This window comes from Micromys minutus (assembly GCF_963924665.1).
Source record: "Micromys minutus genome assembly, chromosome: 9".
Lineage (NCBI taxonomy): Eukaryota > Metazoa > Chordata > Mammalia > Rodentia > Muridae > Micromys > Micromys minutus.
The window spans coordinates 27259031-27279146 of record NC_137978.1 but is presented as its reverse complement, the minus strand read 5'-3'; the positions used below and the strand labels follow the sequence as shown (position 1 = coordinate 27279146).

The 20116-nt window shown below is 42.6% G+C and overlaps 1 protein-coding gene across 1 annotated transcript; it reads right to left on the bottom strand.

Moving 5' to 3' along the window:
* Positions 1 to 1156: 1156 nt before the first annotated feature.
* MAGOH (mago homolog, exon junction complex subunit) lies at positions 1157 to 9318 on the bottom strand. The gene is made up of 5 exons (XM_080921980.1): positions 9153 to 9318; positions 7357 to 7415; positions 5127 to 5237; positions 3472 to 3554; positions 1157 to 1359 (listed from the first exon to the last, which is right to left on the bottom strand). The coding sequence occupies exons 1-5, from the start codon at positions 9238 to 9240 to the stop codon at positions 1260 to 1262; spliced, it is 441 nt and encodes a 146-aa protein (XP_080778106.1). The 5' UTR covers positions 9241 to 9318; the 3' UTR covers positions 1157 to 1259.
* Between the last annotated feature and the right edge of the window lie 10798 nt (positions 9319 to 20116).

Below are 20116 nucleotides of genomic sequence, written 5' to 3'. Positions count from 1 at the left end.
TAAATTTTGTGTGTTTATTTTGGCAGGTAGTATGTCTGTGCTCCACATGCATGCAGCTCCTACTGAGGCTATAAGAGGGTACCATAACCCTTTCTAACAGATTGATGTGAGCAATCCCGTGGATGTTAGGAACAGGATAGGGTCCTTTACTCGAGCAGCAAGTTCTCTTGACGGCTGAGCCATCTCCCTACTTGCTGACACCGCCAGACTGGCTTTTATCTCAGAAGTCTGGCATCCTGGCATGTCAGATACAAATGATATCCTTAACCCGAAGCAGAAAAGTCTGAGGACGCTTGGGACCTTGTCTCAGACTGGAATGTCTCTAAGGCTATGTATTTACTCATGTCCTTTCAGCAAGATGAAACCTATCAAGTAAATTTAAGTAATGGCAAGAGAAAGCTCCTGCCAATCTACCTACTTAAGTTTTCCTTCACACTGAAATAAAGGATATGTAAAAAGGCCCAACCACAGTACAATTTCATGCCTGAGAAGGTAACACTAATGCTAGCCACGTTTTACTACTGAACTATAACTCCAGCAATTAATTATCTTGTACATTTTCAGGGTTTCCATTTCCCTCGAAAGTTAAAAATCCAGGTTGAACTGGGTGTGTTGTCACCTGCCTGTAATTCCAACACTTGGGAGACTGATCCCAAGTTCAAAGTTATCCTGGGCAAAGGGAAGGGAGGCTTTGTCAAAACAAAATCCAGGTACCTTGTCCTGGAATATTGCTAATGAGATTCATAATTCTCACTATACTGAAAAAATTTAGATGTGTGTGTGGGCACACACCCATGGAACAGAACAGGAGTGGAAGTTCTGAGATCTTGCCTTCCACCTTATTAAGGCAGGGTCTCTTTCTACTACTGTGTGGCTTAGTCCAGGATAGCTGGCCCAGTGGAGATCCCGGGGATGTGGGTGGTGGTCAGTTTTATCCAGCTAAAGCTTGCACTGCCAGAACCATCTCTTTGGCCCTCACTGTATTTTTAAACCTTTCCTATTATTTCCTGTAAAATGGCAGTTTTTAGGCAGTTGCTCAGGTTTTTTTTTCCTTTCCTTTGACAAATCTCCTATAGAATGTTTGCATTTACATGCTGAAAATTCAGATATTTAGGTGTTTAAAAAATAACAAAAAAGATGTTATCACATTTTTTAAAGACATTATTTATTGTTTACAAAAATCGCCCCAATATACAGAAAAAAAATCCTAATTACGGTAACTAAAGCCTCCCACCCACCTTGTGTCCACAATATTCAATCTAGATTGGTTTGATCTTGAAGTGTAATCCAATAAGACTGAAGACTAAACACTTCAGGTCCTGGACAAGATAATAAAACACTCGTAAGCCTTCTGGATCCCTAAAATACAAAAGAAAACCAAAATGTTTAAGAAGCAGAGAAAAATCGGCAAATACAAAAGAATTAATAACCCCGATTACTACAAAAATGTTCCTTATGAAGATATTTACAGTAATAAAGACTGAGGAAGCACACGTCCTTTAAAATGGAGTATTATGAAGCCATTTAAGCAATGTTGTTTTTATTGTGAAAATATGTTAAATTAAGGGAAAAAAACCTGATTTCTACAACAGTTTGTCTCTTGTACTTTCAAAACAAAACTATATGTAGAAGTGGAAATTCAGGTCAGTTAGTGGTGGACAAATGCAAGTCTCTAACCATGTTCGATTCCTAGCACCACAAACCTAAACAAAAAGTCACACCTCCACCCTCCTACAGGGTGAAGGGGTTAAAATTTGTTTTGTTAGGCTGGAGAGATGGCTCAGCAGTTCAGAGCACTGACTGCTCTTCCAGAGGTCTTGAGTTCAATTCCCAGCAACCACATGGTGGCTCACAACCATCTGTAATGAGATCTGATGCCCTCTTCTGGTGTGTCTGAAGACAGCTACAGTGTACTTATAAATAATAAATAAATCTTTTAAAAAATTGTTTTGTTTTTGAGGCTGGATCTTGTTATATACACCAGGATGGCTCAACCATGGGATTCCTATGGTGTTGTTTTTGTTAAACAAAATCTCAATTGTTTGGTTTTATCAATGAAGATTGCAGAGCCAGATGCTGGGGTGAAAGCCTCCTATCTCAGAAGGACAGAGAAAGCACCTAGCTGACCTTCCTCATCAGCTAATGTCCCAGAAGCCATTTCCTAAAAAAATCCTTCAAACTGAAGCCCCTTTCTTCTACTTCCTGTGTGTCTATCTGCCCTCCTGACTTCCTGTTACTCTCTATGGTTTTCTTCTTCTGTTCATTCTCGGTCAACTGTTTGCTCTGCCTTTCAGCCAGTGATTGAGTTTATTTAATCTGTTTACAATATCCAAGCAGAAAGTTCTTGGATTAAAGGTGCATGCAAAGGCTGAGCCATACTACAATTAAAGGTAGGGTTTTTCAAAGTAAATAATCTTGGGGTTCACAGTGTGATCCGATATTTCTGTGCTATCTCTCCCAAGTACTTGAGATTTCAAGTATGCACCACCATGTCTCAGATCCTAGTGTTTGCTAAGACTAAGAATTTACATGTGAAGATGTTAGGTAGCGCTGGGCATAGGAGACACACATGCTTCTATTCAAAGTTCAAGGCTGCCTGACTTACATAGCTGAGTTCCTGGACAGTCATGGTTATCACTGGTTGTCTATCAAGGATATGAAAGAACATTCCCTTTCTCTTTTCTACATTTCCTGTATTTTCTACAATCATTATTGTTCTCAGAATTGAAGAAAAAAAGTTTAAAGCTAGTAAGCAGGACTGACAAGTATGTCCAGGAAGCAGAGAACTGCCAAATTCCATGGGTTCTTTCTAGCACATAGTGTCACATCCTGGTGCTAAGAATTCAAATTTCACCAAGACTAAGATGGACTGACTATTCTCAACAGTTAACACCAAGAAAGTTGTTCACACAGTAAGCAGTATTGTATGGCTTCATTTCATTTTCTCTTCTGGTTATCACTACGCATTCCTCCATGTCACTGGGAAGCATTAACTGCATGAACCCCACAAATAAAAGAAGAAACTTCTGAAAATACAACTGGCCCGAATCTGCGAGCTCTGCACTCATAAGCTCAACCATGGGTGGATGCGTTAGGCTTATGAGGTTTCCAACTGTCACATGTATGTTTTCTCTTGCCATCATTTCCTAAGCGATACATTTTAACAGCTATTTATACAGAGTCTGGTTTTACAAAGATGACTTAAAGTATATAGAAAGTACACAGACTCCATGCAAACATGACAATATTTTATATAAGGAGATTAGGCATTAAAGATTCTAGTACCTAAATTCCTAAAACCAACCCCTCCATGATACTGAACCACTGTAACCTGGAGCCCCCTATGAATAAAGAGGATCCCACCACCCACTTCTGCGCTGTGTCTGCACCACATCTTTGATGGTGCCCCGTGTGGCTGACACTTTTCAATCTTTAACAACAGAAACAACTGATTATGTCATATATGCTTACTTAGACTGGTTGACATCAATAAGGGAACCAATTTTTGATGTTGTAAAAGAAATGTGTTCATCTCCAATGACAATTTCAAGCTCCTAAAAAAAAAAGAAATTAAAAAAAAAAAAAAAAACAAAACCCAAAGTCAGACAGTGTTGGTTCATTCATCAAGCACACCGGGACAATGGCTCATCCAAACTCTGGTCTTTATGTTTGCATCATTAGTGTGTGTGTGTGTGTGTGTGTGTGTGTGTGTAAGATATATGCATGAAGGCATGAATCTCAGCATATTCATGGAGGTATGATGACAACTTATTAAGGTTCTCCTCATACCTTTTCATGGGTTCTGGAGACTGAACACAGCTGTCAGGTGTGACTGCAAGAACCTTCACCCTATGATCCACCTTGCTGCCCCCATCCCCATTCCATCTTTTTAGGAAACACACATTAATGCCTGTCTTCCACTCTATTCTCTGGCATCCCCTAAAGCTGCTGTGTACTCCTTCCACTTGCTTTTTTTAAGACTTAACACCATCTTTTTAAAGAAATGGCCACAGCACATGTGTACACGTTCTTTTTCATTCAATATTGTTTCTAAGATTTACCCTCATTGAACTGCTCAACACTTAAATGCTCTGAACATGCCATTTCCTTACTGAGTGGACTTAAGTTCCCAAATTTTGTTACTATAAATGATGTGGCAAGAATGTTCTAGGTCTTGGGGCTGAGCTCACAGTACACATTTGTGCTAGCCCTGGGTTAGGTCCCCAGGCTCACTCTGCCAGCTCCCATCCACATGGCTGCCGATGCGGCTGCACAGACACTCCATTCCTACCAGCAGTGTACCGGCTCTTTTTATCCCTTTGAAGACCTGGGGGAGGCTTTAAGTGTTCTCCTACTTTTGCAGGTTACAAATGCACCTGTGGATCTTTTCTGTGTTTACTAGCTATAATTCGAGTCTATAAACTGTCTACTTATAACCTTTGCAACATTTTTCCCTACCCAGGGTTATCTTTTTATTGGTTTAAATATATTTTCTAACAATCTTCAGCCAGTCTGTGGGTTGTTTCAACTTTATTTTGATATCTTTTAGCAAACAACTTTTAAGGTTTTTTTAAAATGTATTTGTTAAGACAGGGTTTCTCTGTGTAGCCCTGGCTGTCCTGGAACTCACAAGATCCCCCTGCCTCTTCCACTATAACAGCCTAGCTACGTTTTAACGTTAATGAAGTAAGATTTATAAATCTTCTCCTTGAACTTGCTATGTAGATCCAGGCTGGCCTAGAATCCAGAGATCCACCGGCCTCTGGTTCCCAAGTGCTGAGGGCAGATGCATACACCACCATGCCCAGCAGAAAAAGCCCCCAGGCTTTAGGATAGAGATACAGGGTGATACATGAGAAACACAGAAAAAGAAGTCTGCAGTAGAAGAGTAAGTAGCACTCAAGGTAGAATTATCTTTTATTTTTTAATTACCAAGATGGTAATATTGGGCTGGAAAGCTGATTGCCCTTCCAGAGGATCTGAGCTGCATCCCCAGCACCATCATGGAATTAATGGCTCCCTAGAACAGGGTATTCCTAGACATGTAGGGCTCCCTCCTCCCCATGTCCCACAGAGCAGCAGTCCTCTCTGTAAGAAGTACAAAGGGCAGTCAATAAAGCACTCACCTGCCGGCCCACTCGATCAGGAGGGGGCCACAGAGCATCATCTTCTTTAGTGATTTCACTATCATCGATAATTCTCTTTAATTCTTCCATCACACTTTTATGTACATAAGCCTGGAATCAAGTTAAGATGTATGAGCCTATAGGAACCATTCTCATTCAAACCACCGCACGCCAACATTATTCTAACTCAGAAAACGATAGGAGATAAAAATGACTGCTCCTGAAGATCTGTCTCTGGCACCTCCATGAGGAGGGTCAGGATCACACGTATCCAATGACAACATTCCAGCTCCCCAGCTTCCTGCTGGCACATCCTTTTCACACACATCTCTCTCTGCTTTAGTTTGAATGTTTGTGCCCCCGCCCCAGATTATGTTGAAATTTAATTGCCAATGTGAGCAGAGTGAGAGGTAAAGCCCTTAGTACAGATCGGGCACAAGGACAGAGGATGCAAGGGAATTGAAGGGAATTGTTTGGCCCCCTTTGCTCCTTTGTCACATGAGGAACAAAGTTTGTTTTAGGAGGTTACAGCAATAAGACACCATACAGAACAGATGGGGTCCTCACCATACACCAAACCTGACAGGGTCTTGGAATTCACTGAGTGGTGAATCCATTCTTTATACCCAGCCTGAGGTATTTTAATATAGCAGACAATGGACGGAGAGACACCTCTGCTCTGTGGAATGGCTTGGACATGATTTCAGTGTGTCCTCCCAACTCCATTTATGTGACTAAAGGTCTGGTCCTCAGGCTGGCACTATGGGAAACAGTGCAGACCTTGAAGAGGTGGGAATTAACGTTAGGTCATTAGATCATTGTAGAGTATCATCAGAGAAACTGTGGACTCCAGTGTCTGTGAGAGGACACTGCATGGCCACACGCATTCCCACTCTGCTGTCATGTTTGGATTTTGAGCCTCCAGAATGATGAACTAAATAAGCTCTTCTTTGTCTTTGAAAGTCTCACTTAGTCGCACTGGCTTCAAACTTACTATAAACTCTAGATCAGGCTGTCTCAGACTCAGAGACTGCCCTCATTCTGCCTCTCGAGTGCTGGGATTAAGATCACACACCATCACCAGCCCCATCACTGTGTCCAACTTGAATTTCTAATACCCCTGCCTTCAACTACCAAGTCCTGGGATTGTAGGCATCTATGATTCCTGGCAATAATCCTGCAATAGCTTCTGTCAGACATACGGTATCGTGGTAACAAAAAACCAATACCAACTACTTCTTAAAGACAAGGTTTTATACAGCTCTGATTGGCCTTGAACCTCCCCAGTGCTGATATTACAGACATGACTAGCATAACCAGTTTCTGTGAAGCTAAGGATGAAACCCAGAACCTCATGACGACAAGCACTCTATCAACTGTGCCTCATCCCAGTATTCTTAATTAGACAGTATGTTTTAGAGGAGCACTGGGTCATGCAATAAAACAGAAAAAGATATGATGCTGACTTGGCATAAAATGAACTGCTAAATAGTATAAAGACATACTGACTGTCATATTTTTAAGTATAACAAACTGGCTAAAAGAAAAGCAGTTGTGATGAAGCCTTAATGATATGGTAGAAATCCCAGCAGAATGGACACAGGAACTTTACTAAGATATGGATAGGCCCTAATTCCTATCAACATCCCTTACAAGATAGATAAGAATAACTATTAAAGCCTCAGGTTTAATATCTAGGCTATCATTTTCTTATATGAAAATATGGCAGAATACTGTCACGTGGGCTTTTATAATCAGGATTAAAGAACAGACATATATGTAAAATTCCTAGTGTCACACAAGGGATCCATCAGCTGCACTTAAAAGACTTTCCCCATGTCTTTCCTCTTCAGAAGTAAATTCAATGCTCTCTTCCTAGTCTATGTACTAGAAACTATATCAAACACTGTAAATATATTTACTTCTGTGATAGCACGTGGGAGTGGAAGGTAGGTTTTCTCATCCTTTGTTTTACAGAGAACAAGTCCAGCCAGTTCAGTCACACAGTCAGTACGGGGTATATCAAGGGTACAAACCAAGACATACAGATTTCAAAAAATTTCTAGCTACTGATTCTGCACTGGGGGGAAAAAGCGAATCAGACCTGAGATATAATCTAGCTGTTTAGAAATAAGTGCTTGCTTCCCGCCGATCATCTTTCATTACCATTACCAGAGAGAGCATAAACAATGTGAAACAGAAGGCTAACGAGTAGAGGAGAGGTCCGTACCTCTTTCCTGATCATGACGTCATTTTTGTAATTGCTGTTGTTGGCATATCGCAATTTACCTTCGGGAGAAGAATAATGAACGAAATGTATTAGAAAACATAAACATGTCATCATTACCCTCCTAAGAATATCAGCTTTGCCTGTATTAGATGTAATGTTTCAACCCATTACCCAGCTGGGATATTCATCTTTTTGGTGCTTTACTTTACACAACTGAACAACAGAAGACCTGAAAGTCCTGGCAAAGGCTATGATGATAGAGCAAAAGAACACATTCTCAACTCTGGCAAACAGTTCTGCAGGTTAGCGTCTTCAGATGCAAACAGGAATTTTAATTGCTTTCACCTGCACAGAGAACATGCTGATTTTAACTCGGTTGTGAAAACTAAGAAAGCTGCATGCATTCGAGCAAGCAAACAAGCACGAATGCACAGTTACTGATCTATTTCTGCATTTTTAAATTGAGCACATTTAGTTCATAAGGTTCTTTGTGTTATGTGTACAACCAAAAGACTACCTTGGGCATATCCTGAAGATAAAGATTTAAAAAAGTCATGGTGACACACACTATTAATCCCAGCAGGCAGAGGTAGGTGAATCTCCTTGAGTTTGAGGCTAGTCTGGTCTGCACTGCAATTCTGGCACAGACAGGGCTACACAGTAAGAATCTGTCTCAAAAATCAAACAATAAAACAGCCCACAGTGTATTAGGTGCTGTGGTAGAAAGAAACAAGAGTAAACTTTGGAAAGAACCACCTAATGTAGGCTGAAGATCTGAGTAGTTTCATGCATAAAGTTGCTTTGGGGGCAGTTGGGGGGCTAAAGGAGGAATGTACAAGTAAAGTGTAGGTACAGGTTAAAGGACCAAGAAGACAAGACAGTGTTTTGGACAGAAGTCACAGCAAAGAGGCTGAAAACTAAAAAGTGCTTGGGACACTGCAGGCATAAAAAAGTCATTTGATTCTAAGAGTGTGGAAAGAATAATTAATGTAGGGCTGGAAAGGCAGGCAGAAACTCAATCCTGGCTGTATGCCATGGTAAGGGTTTGAATTTTGTCAGGAAGATAAAAGGGAAGCTATTGAAAATATCAGAGCGATAGAGTAATGTAATTACATAGGCCTGATGCTACATTTTCTTGTCCAGGATACTTTTAAAAGAATAAACCACATCTTTTCTCTTGAAAAGTCTTCATCTGTTTCCTGTTGCTTCTATTCATGCCCTACAAACACCTGTATAGTGAGGCTCCTAACATCACCTACTGTCCTTCGGTCGTTCCAGTCACCACCTGAAATATGCTGGTTCTTTGCGGCCCTATGACCTTGACACGTGCTACTCCTATAGATGCTTTTCTTTCCTGAACTTCAAAAGTCGCTCCCTTTTCCATCACGCCTTAATTCAAATACCCAGTCTTCAGAGTGCTCTCTAAAAGCGACCTTATATTTTGATCACTCCTCACTACAAGAGGTCACTGTGGTTTCTTCCGGCTCTGAAACATGTTCCACGAGAGGGAAAATTTATTTTCGTTGCTCGGTCCCCAGATTAGAAAACAACCTGTTCGAAGATGGACATTCAATCTTTGTTGAAATGTAAACAATCTGGCTTTTTAAGAAATACCAAGAAGCTCCAGCGGATGAAGAAAGAACCAATGAAGCCGACAAAAGAAAGCGCCTTTCACAGCCCAACAGCATCCACCGGTCTGAGTCCCTTGCTTCGCTTAGCCACAATCCAGAGCCCGCCTTCTCGGCCGCCCTCCCCCGGTCCGGTCCCAATGCCCGCAGGCGGGAGGCCGCTCTTACCGTCAGGTCGGAATTCAAACTCCAGGAACTCATGACCGAACTTGCCTTTGTGACCCACGTAGTAACGTAGGTAAAAGTCACTCTCCATGCCTCGCAAGGGACAAGCAAGACCGAATTTCAGGAACAGATGACACTACCACGGCCTGCGGTCTGCGTCCAACACGGGCGTAATGGTGGCGCGCGGAAATGACGTCAGCCATGCGCCGTTAAGAGCTTTGCACTCTCCGGAGGCGGGAACGAGATTACCACGCCCCCTCGTCTAGAAGCAAGATCTAGGTCGCCTCGGGCCCCCTCGCTGGGAGTCAGAAGTTCTGGAAGGTCATGGAAACTGAGAACTGCATCTGGAAAGAGCTGACCTAGGTTTCAGCCCAACACTGAGCGCTAGAGTCCAGTCAGGCTCAACCCCAATTTAAAGAGACAAGTGTCGAACGAGGCTATTCACACTCTGAACCTAGATGGGTTTCCACAGTAAAATGGGGCAGAATGATTCAGCCATCTATGAGCACGCTGTCCCCCTTCTTCCACTCCCCAGTGTGTGGATCAAGAGCTGGCTTTGGGGCAGGAGAGTAGTAGTGAATGTAGTAGTTTAGCGCTAAAGAGAGTAACGCAGAGGGGGGCACGAGTTTGAGACCAGTGGCTACATACCAACACCCAGTTTCGAAAAACAAAGTTGGCTTTATGTCTTTAAGAAAACTGTTTCAATGACTCCTTACCCAATCCACAATGTTGCCTGAAACTTGCCTGAGCTTAGCCAACATCCCTTCCTGCTATTTATTTTATGTATAAGCAAAGTACTGCTACATGATCCAGACTGACCTGGAACTACTAACCCTCCTATCACATCCTCCGGAATAAGTTGTCTTGCATTCTTTCCTGTCTTCCAAGATAACTGATGTCCAGGATAGGTGTTGTGGGTCAGCTAAATGGATGTTGGATCCTTACTCCAAATCATTTTATTTAGCATTGATTCTCAGCCCTGGCCACATGCTTACAGAATCCAGTTTCATTGAATCCTCTAAAAAAATACGCAGGTCAGGACTGGGTCAATGCCTTCAATCCCAACACTTCAGAGGTAGAGTGGAGTAGGCCTCTGTGAGTTTAAGCCTCGACTTCTCTATACATAGTGAGTTCCAGGCCAGCCAGGACCACCAAGTGAGACACACACTTACTTTATTTTACCTACTCGACCTTAAAATTCCCACAACCAGAAAACTTTCACAGAGGTCAACTTTGGCTCTTGAAAATGAACCTCTTGGGCAGTGGTCCCCACGTTTGACTCACCTCGTTTTGTTTTGTTAAGTGCTAGTCATACAGGATTGACACACATCTTTACCAGAGTTGCTGTACCACCACTCTCAGCCCTGCCACTGCTTTGTTTCTTGTTCTCTGAGACAGGGTGTGACCGTGTAGCCCTGGCTGGCCCGAAACTCACTATATTGGCCGGACTGGACTTGAGTGAAGAGGGCCACCTGCCTTTGCCTCTGGAGCGCTGCTATCAAAGGCATGTGCCACCGCCATGCCCGGCTCTCACTGCATTTTAGAAAGATCACTTTGGTTGTCATGTAGCAAGACTGGAATGTAGAAGGGCCGAACTGTGTTACATGGAGGTAGGAGTTGATAAAGTAACCCATGAAGTTAGCATTGTGATGGCGATCCATGTGAGGTGGTGACTGTGGGATCTGGAAAATGAGTGGGTCTGAAATGAAGTATCTTAACCAAAGGGTAGGCGAAGGAGACTGAGCTGTGGCCCAAGCTGTAAGGAGAAAACCAGGAATGCGAAGCCATAGAAGCCAAAATAAGAGTATTCCAAGAAGAGTGGCCTAGTGTAAAATACTGCTCCTAGGTCAAGGAAGAAAAGGACTGGGGGTGTCTACAAGGAGGCCCTAGATGACTAGAATGGCTATTCCTGGTTGTCAATTTGACCAAATCTGGAATGAACTACAATCCAGAATTGAAGATTCACCTACGATCCAGATCTTGAGTCTGGGAGATACAAGTTTCTGACCTGGATCTTGGCATGGAGATTTTGAGGCATAAATGGCTATGAATCCCAGGAGACTAAGGCAAGGGGATCTCTAAGTTCAAGGTCATTTGGGATAAAGCAAGTCCCAGATCCAGGCATAGTGGTACACCCTTTAATCTGGGCCACACCTTCTGTTGGAGACCTACATAAGGACATTGGAAGAAGGAAGATTCTGTTTGCCTTGTGAGACTGAGCAACTGCTAGGTCCTTGGAGCTTGACTACAGACTATAAGTCATCATAATAAATTCCTTTACTACATAGATACTACCTATAAGTTTGGTGACTCTAGAGAGCCCTGACTAAGATAGAAGTTGGTACCAGGGACTGGGGTATTGCTGTGATAGGCCTGATCATGCTTTTGTTTGGAAGAATTCGGATTTGGGGACTTTGGATTTGGAAAGCAGTGGAATGCTTTAAATTGGGGCTTAATGGGCCATCCTAGTAGGGATATGGAAGATTTTGTTGCCAAGAGTAATTTGAATTGTGTTGACCTGGCCTAAAAGGTTTCAGAGAAAAATTTCAGTATGTAGTATACGGACCATTTTGTGGTATTTTGGTGAAGAATGTGGCTTCTTTTTGTCCTTGTCTGAAGAGTCTGCCTGAGGTTAAGATGAAGAGATTCAGATTAATTGCATCGACAAAGGAAGTCTCAGAAATGCCCATCATAGACTTTGTTCTCTGGTTAAGTCTCATGAAGAGCATTTTAAACAAGCATAGCAAGCTGAGAAAGGAAAAATATAAAATATATTGTTTCAAGTATTAAAGGGGCACCAGGAAGTAAAATGGAGCTGAATCCTGAGTTCAGTGATTTTAAATTGAATTAAGGGAGTGGGACTTTGGGGCAAGATCCTACCCAGCTAAATTTAGATCCAGGCACAGTGGTGCACACTTTTAATTCCAGGAGACAGGCATGCAATTTAAGGTCTATCTACAGAGCAAGATCCAGGACAGCCAAGCTTAGGTAGTCAAGGGGTTGGAAAGGAGGAAGCTAGTGATAATGTAATAGAACAAGGGGGCCATGTTCCAGCTCCTGCAAACAGCAGAACTCGGCGGCTTCAGCCATGCGTCTCTCTGGCTTTATATCAAGAGGTAAAGGAGACGATTGGCACAGTTAATGCTAGTTAGCTGGACCTAAGAAATTAGTGATTAAGAAGAGACCGGCATCACTGAGGTGAAATCTTCTGGGAAGTGTTCTCTGGGAGCACAAAGAAGCTGTGTTCCAGAGATAGCCAAGGTTGTACCTCATGCTGCAGCTGTACTTGGTAATGTGTAAGAGTCACCCAGGTGGGACTGGTTTTGAAGGCATGAAGGGGTCACGGAGAGGAGCTGAGGCTTGACACCGCGAGAGGCCATGGAAAACCACTGTTGAAGCCTCGGTTACAGCTGATGGCCCAGGACTGAAGGGTTCATGAAAAGGAGCTGAGGCTTGGCACCAAGAAGAGAGCCTGTGAGAGGCTCTTGGTGAAGCCTAGTTGCAGCAGAAGACTGCAGCATACCATGGGATGATCATCAAGAACAGCAGCAGCAGCGGAGTGGATCAACCTGAGGTTAGAGTGCTACAGAGGGCAGAGCTGGAGAAGTGACACCAGTCCTTGGGAGAAGCCCGGAAGATCATGTGTGGATCCCAGAAATTGGAACAAGAAGCTGTAACATTGAAGTTGCCTTGGAGACCCCAAGATATTTGAGATGCCAGAGCCATGGGTTTTCTGCTGAGGAAAGCTGCTAACAGGGAGTGGAACCAGCCCAGGAGAAAGAAGTTTGTTGCAGTCAACAAAGATGAAAAGGGATTTGGGAGATCTGAAGACTGCTTTGACATTAGCCTTAGAGAGGCAGAGTTTGGAGTTTGCCTAGCTGGTTTCCTGTCTTGCTTTGGGAATTACAGTTAAATTTCTCAGAAGAGACTTTGAACTTTGGACTCTTAACATTGTTGAGATTGCCATAGACTATGGGGACTTTGGAAGCTAACTAAATGTATTTATTTTGCATTATGCTATGTTTAGGTATGCCCCCATAGACTCATATGTTTGGACAAGACTATGGGGGCCAGGGAGTGGAATGTGATGGTTTGTATATGCTTAGCTCAGGAAGTGGCACTATTAGGAGGTGTGGCCTTGTTGGGGTAGGGGTGGCCTTGTGGTAGGTGTGGTCACTGTGGGTGTGGGCTCAAATGCCTATGATTTCTACTCCTGTTACAGTGCTATTTGCTGCCAAGAAAGTGCCTATAGCCTCATGGGGTGTTCCCTATGGTCAGCTGACTGAAGAAGAGAAGACTAGGACCTGGTTTACTGATGGTTCTGCATGTTATACAAGCACCACCCAGAAATGGACAGCTGCAGCATTACAACCCCTTTCTTGGACAACCCTGAAAGATACCAGTGAAGGAAAATCTTCACAGTGTGCAGAACTTTGGGCAGTACACATGGTATTACATTTTGTTTGGAAGAAGAAATGACCAGATGTATGATTGTTCACTGACTCAATGGACTGGCTGGATGGCCAGGGACTTGGAAAGATCATGATTGGAAAGTTGGTAAGACATCTGGGGAAGATGTGGATAGATCTCTCCAAATGGGCAAAGAATGTGAAGATATTTGTGTCTCATGTAAATGCTCACCAAAAGGTGACTTGAGCTTCGGAAGAGTTTAGTAATCAAGTGGATAAGATGTCCCGTTCTGTGGACAATCAGCCTCTTTCCCCAGCCATCCCTGTCATTGCTCAATGGGCACATGAACAAAGTGGCCATGGTGGCTGAGATGGAAGTTATGCTTGGGCTCAACAATGTTGTTATATGTAAGGAAGGAAGGCACAAGATAAGGCAAGTCCTGTGATTGAACAAGAAAAAAACATAGGCAGGAATAGAGTTTTTGAAAGGGGAAAATTTTTTGCTTCCTGTCCCCACAATTCTAGGTTCTGCTGGCCTAGAGGTTTTGGTTCCAGGGGTGAGGGTTCTCCTACCAGGAGCCACAACAAACATTAGGAAGGAAGATAGATCCAGATTACTGTGGGGAAATTGGATTGCCTCTCCACAATGGAGGTAAAAAGGATTATGTCTGGGGTGCAGGAGATCCCCTAGGGAGTCTTAGTACTACCATGTCCTGTGATTAAAGTCAATGGGAAACTACAACAGCCTGATCCAAGCAGGATGACCAAGTACGCAGACCCATCAGGAATGAAGGTGTGGGTCACTCCTCCAGGAAAAGAGCCAAGACATGTTGAGGTGCCTGCAGAAGGTAGAAGAAATACAGAATGGGTAGTAGAGGAAGGTAATTATAAATACCAGCTAAGGCCATGTAACCAGTAGCAAAAGAGAGGATTATAAAGTAATATGAATGATTATTTTGTTAAGAAAACATTTATGCTTTCTTCCAATTTCTTTAACATCATTTGGTATGTAAGTTGAGATACTAAAAGAATGTTCCCAAGGGACATTGCCTCACTGTAATTTATAAATGCGTTTGTGATTGTACCAGGAATGGCTATATCATGTGAGGTGTATTCATGACCTGTTACTGTTTCATGTGGACATGAGATATTATTTGTGTCAAGTTGACAAGGGGTGGATTGTAATGGCTATTCCTGGTTGTCAACTTGACTATATCTGGAGTGAACCACAATCCAGAATTGAAGATTCACCTGTGATCCAGATCTTGAGACCGGGAGATACAAGTTTCTGACCTGGATCTTGGCATGGAGATCTTGACACATAGTGGCTATGAGCTCAAGGTCATCTGGGACAAAGCAAGCCCCAGACATAGTGCTTCACCCTTTAATCTGGGATACACCTTCTGCTGGAGACCTATACAAGGGCACTGGAAGAAGGAAGAGTCTGCTAGCAACTATAGCAACTACTAGATTCTTGGAGCTGGGCTACAGACTATAAGTCACCATAATAAACTCCTTTACTATGTAAGTTCTGTGACTCTAGAGAACCCTGACTAACACAGTAGACAAAGGAGACTGAGCTGTGGCCCAAGCTGTAAGGAGAAAACCAGGAATGTGAAGCCATAGAAACTAAAATAAGAGTATTCCAAGAAGAGTGGCCTAGTGTAAAATACTGCTCCTAGGTCAAGGAAGAAAAGGACTAGGGTGTCTACAAGGAGGCCCTAGGTGACCTTGGTAAAAGTCACTCAATGGCATGAGAGTAAGTTGCAGGTCAGAATGACTGGGCTGCACGTGAACAAAAACCATAATGGAAATAGAGTTTTCTAATCCAGACAGATGAGCTTACTTCCTAGCAGAGAGACTACCTAAACTGAGTCCTAAATAGGTAGGAAGAAAACATAGGCAGAGAGTGCTATACATTCTATCGTTCTTTAGGACTACAAGAAAGAACTGTGTGGATTTGGGCTGTTACTTTACATCTCTTTATAAAATGGGAGTGGATAATACCGAATACTTATTGCTAAGATTGAGGTCTTTGTGCAAAACCTTTGGTATACATTAGGGGGTTAGCTGGTGAGAGGGCACACCTTCCCTCCACCCCCACCAAATCACCACAAGGAAACAAAACATTTTGAAAAATGAATTTAATCTCTCTAGAAATAGTGTGCAGACTTTACAGATGTCCACATTTGGATGATGTCAGTACAGCTAATGAAATGGAGCACACTTGCTCCAGTCCCTCTGCCTCTGGAAGAAGCTAGACTGCCGAGTACAGGAGCTAATGGAACCCAGAATGACATGACAGGAGCAGAAATGGTTAATGTGACCTAATATTTTTACATGCCCTACTATTACACCAAATATGGTAACTGGAGGGTGGGGTGACAAACAAGAAAATCCATTTGAATAGTGAGTTTGAAAACCAGTACCTTACCCCTCACATCAACAGCTTGTAGAGAACAAAATGCTATTTTAAAAGCCTGTGGTTTGTACAGTCTTCTCTTGTAGTTTTTGTAAAAAAAAAAAAGTATCAAAACCTTGTTTTTAAATATATATATTTATATTTATACAGGTAGCTTTTTAAAATTTATTTTTTATAGCACAATGTATTTGCAAATGCAGTTCCTGCTGATTCTTAAGACTGTGCACATGGTGCCCAGCCTGAATGAAGCTTCCTTTAGTTAACTGAAAATTTGAAGACATAATTTCTTCCACCTTCTAAATTCTCCATCCTGGAAACTCCCAAATACCCTAAAAATATAGTGTAAAGAGATGGACTTTCTATCTTCATGCATTTATGGGGAAGGAAATTACATAATTGGAAAGTGCTGACTTACTGATGTTTCATGAAATGGTGAGTGTGTGGCCGGGCAGGAGTCTTTGTAGTGCTGTGGGGTTGGATTTTCTCCACCCAATAGCGCCTGACTGTAATGTGATTGAGTTACCCTGTCCAAATTCTGTGTCTTTATCATCTTGTTCTCTTCCTCCCAGGTGAGACCATTTCAAAGGTGCTCAGCAACATGGCACGCTTCTGTTCAAAATCCTACCGCCTTTCCGTTAGCTTTCACTAACCATACCAAAAATCTCTGACTCAAATAAATAAAACAGTCATTTCCCTATAGCCACCGGAAAGCTCTGGGCGGATGCCTGCAAAGTGCTGGCAGTGAGTTTCCCACAATGCCTTGCACACGGGAACTGACCAAAGAAATGCCCGCTTACTTAGATCGGACATTATTTTATAAAGTGCTTCTGTTGAACGTGTCTTTCCATCCAGTTTCACATCTTGCCAAAACTCCTTAAGTTCTTTATTCCAGGTGTCATGATACATGTTCTCCTTAAAAGACCTGCTGCTGATTCACTCCTCAATCTTGGTTAGCCCAGTCTCTCTTCTCACAGAAGAAGACTGAACACCTTTTACTTTTGAAGACTTGGCTTCGGGTCACTTCTGTGTAGACCTGATTTTTTCACCTCTTCGGGTAAAATGTCCCCCTCCCCCCTCTCTTGTGCCTTGGGAGTATTCTAAGTGAGATCTACGGAAATCTGTTTTTTTTCTTCCTGTATCCACACATACTGCTGTGAGTCCTGAAAGGGTGAAGACCATGGACGGCCTGCGATGTCTGCAGTGCCTGGCACACAGCAGCCAGGGGATAGTCAGAGTGTGTAGTGACACACAGGAGTTACTGCCATCCATATAAATCCATCTCGTTCTTCTTACTCCCGAGTCAGAAGCCGTCCGTCTGTCCCTCTCTGTGTCCACACATACACACATTCTGGAGAGTAAACAACATTGTAGTTTCTTGTTACATAAAGTCCTTTCTGTCTGTCAGTGCCTTCAACCCACTGGGCAGATAGCTGTGGGAGAGGGAGCAGGCTTGAGGCCTTGTTCAGGCTGCCCAGAGTCGTCTTCTAGAGAAGGGAGGGGTGGGATTTGTTTTTATAAGTAGTTTGTTGAATTTTATGCCCTCTTGGTTTATCACTAAGCGTTCTTCTGGTTGTTATTGGCCGTGGATACAAAAGCAGAGGCAAAGGGCCATAGAAAATCTGAATTACACTTCAGAATGAGGCTCAAAAAGTTTCCAAGGATAGGAGAGAGTGGATCTGCCTCCTCAGAGTGCTTACGCTCTCCAGCCGCCCCTGGATTTGTCCATCTGTCTACTGCAGGCTGCTCTCAAACTGCAGCTGCAGCACATTCAGGACACACAGTATTTTGATATGAATCTAACCATCTTTTGGAAACCCTCAACGGTTTGTCTCAACCTTGTTGTGATGGCTAGGATCTGGCTAAAAGTTCAGAAACTGCACTCACTATTAAGGTTCAGTTTCCTCGGAAGCAGATCAAAGAAAAACCCCTGCCTGTCTTGTGTAAATATTGATGCCTTCACTTCCGCCATTTTTCTCCAGTAAACATTGATCCGCCTTCCCATTCTTGGGTGAACAGCGATAGGTGAGCTCCAGAGAAGTTGGCTGCCTGTCCTTGAAACTGTTTGCAATGGGTCAGGGGTCAGCTGCGTTTCTTCAACGAATATCTCAAGACCACCAGAAAACAGTTGTCAGACAGAATAGCCAAGCTTGGAACACGGCCACGTTTTTAAGGTCAGAAAACATGAGTGACATAGAACAAGCTCCTGAGAACAACAGGAGGACAGCCTTCAGACAGTCTGCCTGGAAGTTGAAAGGGCATCAAGCAGGTGAGCCGTTGGCTTCACTGGTTTGGGGGAACACGGAGACACGTCTCAAATGTCAAATTCCATTATGTCAGATTAGACATTAGTCTGGCACCACTTACGTCAAACACCTTTGTGTTGTCCCTGGTCATTAAGCTAGAGTAAATTAGAAGAGAGCAACGGAAAGACTACACTTTGGAAGAGAAGGCTAGTGAGGACTTAATTCCTTCTGGGACCCATGAGATTATGTTTTCCAATAGTGGATTCCGCAGACAGAAAATGGCATTTCTCCCACCCCCAAGGCTCAGAAAATGTAAAGGTGTTACATATGAAGAAATTCTATACAAATAACCCAGAGTTTTTCCTTTTATTTATAAAGCAATAAAACAAACCTTGTGTGGGCACATGCCCAATATGCTATAATAAATCATGGTATTCCTCCAAAATATAAATTTGGACATATTTGCCTTTTTTGGACTTAGTCTTACCCATGTGAACATACAGTGGTAAGAAACATGTTTACTTTTTAAAAATGTTTCCCCTATGTAAGAAAAATGGTAGAAAGTAAGGGGATGAGAAATAGATGTGGCCAAATCATTCCAAAATTTTCATCCTCGTTCACATGACTCAGAACTTCAGTGCCTGAGCCAGTCCTTACAGTAAACTTGGGAGTCCTAGAAATGCCTTCACTCAGCTCTAGAGAAGTGGTTCTCAGCCTTCCCAATGTTGTACAGATCGAACCATAAGATTACTTTCATTTCTACTTCACAACTGTAACTTTGCTTCTATTATGAATCATAATGTAAATCTCTGTGTTCTCCTATGCTCTTAGGTGACCCTTGTAAAAGGATTGAGAATGGCTGCTCTAAAGGGTCAGCCTTTGGGTACTTCAGAGGGAGCTTACCGAAGCTGATCTGGGTCCTTACTAAGAGTTGAATTTTGAAAGGACGCTGTTGTCTTGAGCTCATGAGGGTCTGTGGCATGGTGCAGTATCTGTACACTGGCCAGAGAGCCAAGGTGGCCATCACGACAGCCACGGAGGAGCTGAAAAGCTTTTTGCTGGCCTATCAGAGCTTCAGGAGCAGCCAGAGGTGAAGAGATCTACCTTTCCCACATGTCTGCACAAACCGTGGTATCTGTTTTCCGAGCAAAGTTTCTGAAGGTGTCTCTGAAAACTTGACACCCTCACGTGGACTGTTTTAAAATAACTGTTTTTATGTATTTGAACAATAGTCATAAGCGTGCCTCTTCTCTACAGATTTTTTTTTCTCTCATACAAACACACACACATAAACAGAGTCTGTGCAGTGGGCCAATCATACCAAAAATAAATACTCTCACTTCTCTAGATTATTTATAGAGCTAACCTTATGTATGAAATATGTTAATAAATAATCTAAATGGGGAAGGGAGTTGAAGTGTTCTTTCTTTTTATACTTATGTTGATGGATAGCCACAAAGCATAATTTTATTTACAAAAAAAAAAAAAAAAAACCCAAGTTCCTCAAACCTAAAAAAGCTTTCAAATCAAACATCCTCTATAAATGCTGTGTTCAAATGATGAGTAGAGGTTGTACCATTGGCCCCGTTTGGTTATGTGCATCAGGTTAGTCACTCAGCAGTGGCTGTCCCATGAATTCTTCACGGGTAGTGCAACCAGTTAAAAAGTGTATAAAACATTATACATATAAAAGCTTTCACATCCTTTGGATGTTTGCAGTTCATCATAACTTTGTGGTTACCTTTCCGCAACATAAATTTAAAAAAAGTTACACACACTCATACACATTCACACAGACCCATATATAGAAATGGCATTCATCCAATCACACACCATCCAGAGAGTAGTGCATAGGACTGAACTCCATGAGGCACGAAGTGGGTGGGCCCATCC

What these genes read in the sequence shown, in the direction of transcription:
- MAGOH (XM_080921980.1), bottom strand. Translation starts at nt 9,240, where the DNA reads ATGGAGAGTGACTTTTACCTACGTTACTACGTGGGTCACAAAGGCAAG. An exon ending in ACGTCATGATCAGGAAAGAG is followed by an intron (nt 5,238 to 7,356) that starts GTACGGACCTCT and finishes ACTTGATTCCAG; the next exon opens with GCTTATGTACATAAAAGTGT. An exon ending in CTGATCGAGTGGGCCGGCAG is followed by an intron (nt 3,555 to 5,126) that starts GTGAGTGCTTTA and finishes TTTTTTTTTTAG; the next exon opens with GAGCTTGAAATTGTCATTGG.